Source organism: Tinamus guttatus, unplaced genomic scaffold, assembly GCF_059628265.1.
Source record: "Tinamus guttatus ecotype Peru unplaced genomic scaffold, ASM5962826v1 Tinamus_guttatus_pri_ptg000209l, whole genome shotgun sequence".
Taxonomy (NCBI): domain Eukaryota; kingdom Metazoa; phylum Chordata; class Aves; order Tinamiformes; family Tinamidae; genus Tinamus; species Tinamus guttatus.
The window spans coordinates 1,241,003-1,249,396 of NW_028288743.1; the positions used below are offsets into that span (position 1 = coordinate 1,241,003).

At 45.1% G+C, this 8,394-nt stretch overlaps 1 protein-coding gene across 2 annotated transcripts in view; it reads right to left on the bottom strand.

Moving 5' to 3' along the window:
• The window catches only part of CACNB2 (calcium voltage-gated channel auxiliary subunit beta 2), a 229,490-nt gene extending 224,433 nt beyond the window's left edge, over nt 1-5,057 (bottom strand). For both annotated transcript variants that reach the window (XM_088524320.1, XM_088524319.1), the window contains exon 1: nt 4,908-5,057. In XM_088524320.1, coding sequence (XP_088380446.1) covers nt 4,908-5,006 — 99 coding nt within the window. In that variant the 5' untranslated portion in view covers nt 5,007-5,057. The remainder of the gene's footprint in view (nt 1-4,907) is intronic.
• Nucleotides 5,058-8,394: the final 3,337 nt, after the last annotated feature.

The following is an 8,394-nucleotide window of genomic DNA, read 5'->3' on the forward strand; positions in this document are numbered from 1 at the left end:
TTGCATAAATAATCCAAAAATAAGCGCTTGACAGATGTTCTTTCTTCCCTCTTCCATCCTCTCAACAACAGAAAATTTATCTCTACTGAAAAATCCGATAGGGTCAAATCTTTGATGCCCTTTTATGGGTGGATGCAGCCTTGCCAATACTGTTACAAGAAATACCCTGTTGCTCACTGGTCCCTACGCTCTGAGCCATCTCCCAATGCTTGGGCAATGTCCAGGCCATCTGATAGTGCTGTCCCCCACCACAGACAAGAAGGGGGGCACTTGTCCAGCTCCCCTCCCGCCCACCCACCCAGGAACCCAGTTTCAAGGTTGCACTGATGACGATGTCTGCTTTCAATTCAGTAAAACTGGGGCGCGTAACATTAGCGGGTGTTAAAACTCACGCCTAAGCCCAGCTATACCCTCTGCAAGATCGGTGGCTCTAGCAGCAGGCCAAGCGCCTGCTCTGCCACACCTGATCTCCATGAATTTGCACATTTCTCTTGAACAATTAAAGAGAGATCTGACACGATAACAGATTTATCTGCAGTATTTGCAGCCAGCAATGGTAAGCTTGCCCTGGGGAAGCAGGGTGTACTGCCTTGCTGACAGAGGCTAAGGCAAGGACATTGACTGGGCTGCTTTGTGTCACTTTGAAACTCTTCCACCCTGGAACCAAAAAAAAAACTGAGTAGAAGAAGCAGTAGAAAAGTAACTGTAACTCCAGAGTATCCAAGGTTGGGCGAGTACAGGAACTTCCATCCACAATATTTGATTATAAGCCTGGACAAAGCAAGACAAAAACAGAGATGCTACTCTCTAAAATATGGTTAGCTCAAATAAATTGGGACTAAAAATGATATTTTTTTTCAAAGGACTTACAGTTTGGGGAAATGTAAATACTAATGATTATAGCTAATATATGTTCATGATGCAAAATACTCAAGTGGCAAATAACTGAAAGAAATGAGATAATCTATTATGGGTAGAAAATGCAGAACAAATCACATGAACTAATAAGAATCATCAGGAAAATAACTGAACAGATGAAAGATGAAAGGGTTTTTAAGTCAAAAAGTATTAAAATGTATTTCTGTCATTAGGAAGAACAGCACTGAAATGAGGTCACCACATCACGGGAGAAAATATTCCCCCTTGCTGAGCACCTTTATAGAGTTCAACAAGTGGGGTCTGATTTCATCTCTTCCTCATTCAAATACCCAACTCATCTCTTCCCGATTTGAATATACAACTCAGCTATGGCCACATTGCATCCAGCCTCTAGGGATGCTGGCAGAAGAAGCTAAAACCTTCCATACTTTCTTAAAAAGTGGCTATGGTTAATATTTAATTAAGCAAGGGATATAAACTTTGGTTTTTGTTTGTTTGTTTTTTCAATCAATTACAAGTTAGACTTGCAAGTGAGTCCTGGGAAATACTCTACTGTAAAATGTTTTTTTAAGGAATAAGTAAACAGGATCCGTATCGTGATAAATCGGCTTAGCTGAAATAGAGCAGCAGAGGGCAGTGTGATTAATCTGCTGAGAATAAATCTCTGCCTATTCTTCTCATTCCTCATTCCTGCAAGGCAGCCTGCGAGGGGAAGGTGCTGTGCAGCTGCAAAGGCAGATGGAGACTCATAGGTAGGGTTTAATTATAAATAGATATTTATAAGACAATATTCAGAAGTCACTGAAATGTACATTACTCCAGAATCGAGAGCCATCATAATCAGAATGAAAACCGAACAAAGCTGCATGGCTCCCATTCACGCTCAGCAGTGCAACCAGACCAGCTGCAGCTGAGCTCAGTGCAACAGGAAGGCCGTGCACATCACAAGCAAGGGCTCCTGGAGCAAGGCAGCCTTCTGCCTTGGAAGGAGGAGGCAGTATGAGCAGAACGCAGGGAGAATCTAAATCCAAGTGAAAGAAATTAAACAAACAATCAAGAGTAAAACTATTGTCATTTAAAATGTGCCACGGAGTTAGGACCTGCATTAACAGATGATGCATAAGGAGGCAAGAAAAGAACAGCAAGAAACAATAAAAGGGGAATAGGGAAGGATTTATCGAGGATGAGATCCTTTCTGAACAAGCTACTGTTGCCTGTTTTAAGGATTTATTATATTTCCTTTGAAATATCTAATATAAATTACTGCTTTCATTTGGTATGACTTCCTGTGATACAGCATAGGAAGCAATATGATAAGAAAATAGAAACAGAAACTGATTCTAACAACTTCTGGGGAGCGAGGGAATTCAAAACAGGATCAGAAAATGATTAAATGAGGGAAAAAGAAGAGGGACCAAAATTACTCTGAGAACCATTAATATGCTATGTCAAAGTGTATTAAGACTAAATCAGACTATCATCAAGTTATTTAAAATGATTAAATTGTGTTCTAACTAAAATTTCTAGATTTGAGAAGTTCTTGAAATAAAGAGTTAAAAAGGGAAAGAGAATTGATTTAGAAAAGCAGGTACGGATCAAAAAGCACTCTGAAGTATTTCAATAGCTTGCATGTTTTATGATTGCTGAAAATTGAGTGCTGAGCTTATTACAAGAGAGTCACACCTACAGTACTACTGTGCATTGACGTATACATGAACACCGTAAATAACTCCACAGTGAAACAAGCAGCACGCACATACATCTGGATATGCCTGGACATCTCAGAATATACCACAGCCCTGCCTGGACTCGGATCAAAACGAGTGGCTGTGCTTTCTACAATAGCATGGACGTAGGAGCCTCAGTTTATTAGGTATGACAGAAAGGCACATAGATACATTGCCTCTGCTTCAAAGAATTCCCCAGGGATATTATAGTATAATCATCAGGATCAGCGCCTACAGGGATTTTATTCCCTTCACAGGTCTTGTTAGAAAAATACATGACAAAAATAAGAAGCAGTGTTTTTACTGTGGCTATCTAAGAACATATCACAGATTTAATGCTGTAGAAGTAATTACTATTAAAGATTGTTAAATATATTCACTCCTCTGCCAAGCGACAAGTGTGGCCAAAATCGATGGACAGGCATGAGCCAATATATTGACCATGGTGCACAGCCAGATTAAAAGAAATTCTCTGCTTTGCAGAAGTAAAAATCTTGGATAAGAGAAATCTTCAAGCTTCTTACAAGTACACAAAGGCGCTTCAATTATATTTTGCTAAATCATAATTCCCATAAGTAGCACTTCAGAGAGAATGCTTTCAGGAGTGATATCACTCCATAAACTCGCATGCTTTTTTTCCCCTTTTTTCTGACGCACTTCTTGGCATGAAATGTTTCTAGAATTGATACTCAAGTACCTTAGTGAAAAAGATAATGATGGGCATAACTGAAGTACCTGTAGGCAATCTACTTGATGATTCACGTAATCTCATCAGGCTTCTCTTCCTCACTGTGAGTATCTTCTAGCAGCAAAATCTTATAATATTGATTTTTTAGAAATTACATTAATGGAGCAAAAACCCAAATCAGACTAATTGTCTTTCAACACAGTATATATGAAGGAATTAACTGAACATTATTATTTAGACAAAGAGATCTTTCATTTCCATGATCCTATTTCCTCCACACCGAAGGTTTATGCATGACCTGCGCATGCAGAAGACGAGACGCCTGCTTTGCCTAATGGACTTTGGTTTAGAAAACTGAAAATAGTTCACTGAACTGAAAAGCTGCATTATCACTGTCTGGAGAAGTGCCCCTTTTTGGTGTAGTCATTAAGAAACCAATCATATAAAACAGAATATAAGTACTTTACCTGAAACGTAAGCAGTGCAGGAGCTAGCAAACTACCTTCCACTCTAGGGAGAGATTCTTTATCTGGTTAAAAGGAGGAGTGAGAATGAACTTTATTTACGGTCACTACTTGACATCTGTCCACAGCAGAGACTTGCTGTTTGACAGTTGCCAATTCTGTGCTTAGGGCTGGATAGAGATAAGAAAAGGGGGTGTCTGTAGGTCTGAAATTAGTTCCTTGCCTGTTCGGGGAGAAGTGGCAGCGCGAATGGCCCTACTGAGAGGTCTGCTCTATACTTGGAAACGGTAGATTAATTCACTTCCACAGAGATACTTTTCCTTTTTAACTTTACCTAGTGTCTGCATCTGTGTTTCACTCTGCTCTTTGAGACCCCCAGTAAATAAGGATCAATTAGCAAAGCTTTCAATGGACTAAGACTGTTTTCCTTTGGCAACCAAACACTCTTGTGATTAATATAAAGGATCAGAGACAACTTGGAACTTGGAAAGCAGCAATAAAAACCACCCCCCCCCAAAAAAAAATCCAAATCTCTGTCCTCACAAGAACGAGCACGTTTTTAATTTAAAACGCACGCCATCATATTTTGCTACCCTTTAGTGAGTTTAAGAAGAGGTTTCCTCTGTACATCTGTGCAGCCAACTGTTGCAAACTCGGGGATGTTGTGCAACATTCGCGCCCTCGGAGCGGGGAGCACCGTCCCCAGCGCCAGCCCCGCGGCTCGCGCTGCCCCCGACGGGAGGGCCGCGCTGGGCACGGGCGCCTCCGCCCTGGGAGCCCCGCGGAGGGCAGCGCGGCGCGGGGAGCAGCAGGTGACAGGGCAGGGACAAGCCCGCGCCGCCGGGTCACCGCAGCCGCCGCCGCCTCGTAGGGACTTCGCGCTCGGGAGCACCGAGGGGCTGGTGAATGTGCGAAGGGTCCCCGCTGCGGGTGGTGATTAAAGGGCATGCGGAGGGCGGGAGGCTCTACAAGAGCTGTCAAACTTTTCTGACGGCGGGAGCCGCAGGGGAAGGACACGCTTGCTCCGCTCCCGGTGGCACCCACGAGAGCTCCGGCTCCCCCCGGCCCCGCCGCGCCCGCCCCGGCCCCAACGCCCGCGCCCGCCCCGTCGCGTCCAGCCCTGCGCGGCCGCGGGGGCCGCCGCGGTACCTGCGCGGCCGCAGCTGCGGGCAGGGGGTTGTCCAGTAGCTCCATGTGCAGCTCCTGCGCCGCGGCGGGAGGCGATTTGGACATGTCGCTCTGGACCATCGGAGAGCGGCGCGGGGCGGCGGCGGCGCCGGGCCTGGGGCGGGCAGCGCCGGGCCGGGGCGGCGGCGCGCTCAGCGCCCGGCCATGCGGGCGGCGGGGACGCGGACGGGGCGGCGGCGCCGGGCGGCCCTGCTGCTGCCGGCGGGGAGCGCGCGGCGCCGAGGGACGGGCGCGGGGGGAGGGCAGGGGGCGGCGCGTGGGGAAGAGGGAAAGTGACAGCGAGCATCGCCCCCCCGCCCCGAGCTACCGGGCGGCGGGCGCGGGGCGGCGCCTCCCTCCTCCCTGCCTCCCTCCTCCTCTTCCTCCCTCCGCGGCGGGCGGGGGATGCGCGGCCGCGGCCCCGCGACGGGGCGGCCACTGCCCTGGGGGGCTGCGCGGGCCCCGGCCCGGCCTGTGCGCGCCCGACAGCGCGGAGGGCGCGGGCACCGGGGTGGCGGCGGCCCCGGAGGGCCCGGGAGCCGAGGGGGGCCGGGTCCGCGGCCGGGAGACTCGTTGTCCTCGAGCCGGGCTCGTCCTGGTCCCCCCGCAAACCGCGTGGGTGGGCGCTGCGTTCCCCGGCCGCGATGCGGTGCGTGGGGGCTCGGCTGGAGGCGTTTGTTGCTAGTGAGCAAAGCGGCGCATATCAGATGGGGAGCTGCGTCCACCCCGGCTCTGCCTGTGCCACGCGCAGCTGGGCATTTCCCTGCTAACAGGTGGAATAAAGCTGACTGCTTCCATAAAACCTACAGCGGGGCACTTTCAGTCTGCTTACGAGCATCCCACAGGAGACTTTGGGAGGGCCTGTTCAAATAGGACCCAGGAGAAAGGGCCACCACCCCTGAGAAGACCTTCCATTCATGGCAAGAGCACTCGAGTGTCCTGACATCATCCACAGCTCTCACCACATCAAGTATTTGTAGCCAGACTAGGTCTTACAGAGACAGACTTGTTACATCTCAGTGTCTTCTTTGAGTCGGACCTAGCAATGCTGTAGACAGCCAGAGAGAAACTTGGTTTTTTTCGTATCGCTCTGTGATATGAGATCTTTCATCAGTTCATGTTATGAACAATAGAACATCACTGCCTAAGTTGCAAACAGTCAAATCTGTCTTTATACTTTCAATCACAACAGAAACTAACATCAACGTAATGGCACATGTAGGAAAAGGAGCCAGTAAAGAGACAACAAACCAAAATCAGGAAAGCCAGTTCCACTTAAAGAAATGCTTTCAGTCCTTCTCCTAATTGCATGCTTGATTTATCTCCCATTTTTCATAACAGCTACTAAATGGCCTCACTTAATTAGCTTAGTCCTATGGGTTTACCCCAGGGTTCACATGAATAGTGAAAATGTCCTGTGGAAACTTCCTTCTTTTTGGAAGGAATTGGCTTTCCCTGCAAGTGAAAATGCTCTGAGGTTTGGGAAAAGCTTGAGAACTTTCACTTCTCAAGAAAAAAAAAAAAAAAAGAGAGAGCAAACATTATTTTGAAAAGTTGTCGTGTCATTCTTCAAAAGTGATATCTGGAATTTTGCTCAAGTGGCTGGCTATGGCACAAGAGAACCTTAATTTAAAGATGTCATTTTAAATGCTTGGATTTCCTTTAAAAAATTCAAATATGCTGAAGAATCTTTGAACTTGAGGACACCATATCCCAGCTTGCTGCCAAATGTTCTCTTAATGATTATAACCCAAAAGGTATTTTCTCCTTGCATGTTTGAGGGAAGAATGCATCCTTTGCTCTCTAATTCAGGCCTCAAGTAGTTACTTATATATATGTCATTTCCATCCAGATTAAATTGTTTTCATAGAATTACTTCTAGAGAAAATCCTAATAGTTAAGGAGGTTTCATACATAAGTGTTTCATACGTAGTTTTTCAGCAGACCTTAACACAACATTTCTATTTCTTTTAAGATTGCTAGGAGTATGGTGGGCAGGAGTGTTGAAGGAGGTTGGCTTTGACTTCTAACACCTTAGGAGGCTGTGCAACCATTTATTCTTGTTATTCTAAAACCTTCTCCAGGAAAGATTTCCTGATCTTAGCATATCGTTTTCTACCATGATTCAGTAGAGTCTTTATTTGGCAAGTTTTCAGGCATCCTTCAAAGGCTGCCTATGCTCTCTCACACATAGAAGAGAATTAGAGAAGCCTGGTAGCTATTTCTTCCTGTAACAGTGGTCCTTCATATTGACTTTTTCTGAATTCTCTGAATTCTTCCTTGTAGAAACAATATGTAACTAACAGTAGTTTTTTTTTTTTCTCTTTTTAAGTATGCCGTCCTTCCTTAAGAGCACTGCAGATCATTTTGGAAGCATTACGGGCTCTAAAACCATAAATTGTGTGTCTGTGTTGAAAGGGCATTTCTACTCTCTCATAAATAAAGAGCTTGAATATATCAAATGAAGTTCATTTTGCCTTTGCTGAGTCCTGTATCCATTATGATTACTTTCTTTTCTTTGATCTGTAAAAAGAGAAAAGCAATGATTTTGATTGCTTATATACCCACATATAGAGGCTGTAGAAAGCGGGGATTCGGAAAAGAAGCTTTTAAAGCACAGATGAACAAAAGGAGGCTCACTGGCTGTAGAGAACCTTAGTTAAATATACAGGATTGTAGCTTACAGTTTTTTCCTAAAGAACAAAAATCTCCAACCTCACAAATCACCTCCAGCTTTCTAAGTTTATTTTATTTTCATTCCTGACCAAAATGTGCTACCTAATTATTCTTTAGTAGCGATTATTATTGATTGTGTTGATGTGATGGCCAGAACATTACATCTAGGCAACTAATTGTAAGTTCCTTACTCTGTTCTCCCCTTTGGGTTTAGCAGCTGAGCAGAGATCTACAACCTTGAACTGTGCAGTGCAAAATCCTTGAGCTGAACACATATGCATGCAGGCATTCCTCCCCATGCTGTTTTTGGCCACATCTGCTCCAGGAGAAAGGTCAATGTGTAAAAACAATATGCACAGACTCCAAATTGCTGGTTCTTTCTCAAGGGGAAAACAACCTGCTATGCCTAACCACTTCTCAGCAGAAAACCACTGTACTGCATTTTTTTAATACTTTTATCTGCAATGGAGAAGCATTGTGCATGCTTATTTGGACGTTTCCAAACATGTAAATGTTAGAGGACTGACATAAACATAAGCATTTTTTTTTCAAACAAAAATAAAAACAATCAAAAAAAAATAAAAAAACCTTAGGCTGACAGAGAAGATAAGCTGTTTGGGTGCCAAAATTGCTTTTCTGTTGTTTGAGAGATTAGATATTCTTCTAGAATGGGGAATGCTGTATTAGACTGCATGCTTAATTGTCTTACCGCAATAGAGAAATGCCCATGTCCAGCATGGTATTCTAATGCATGCACACAGGGTCAGTGCAGGATTGATTTAGTCTATGGCTA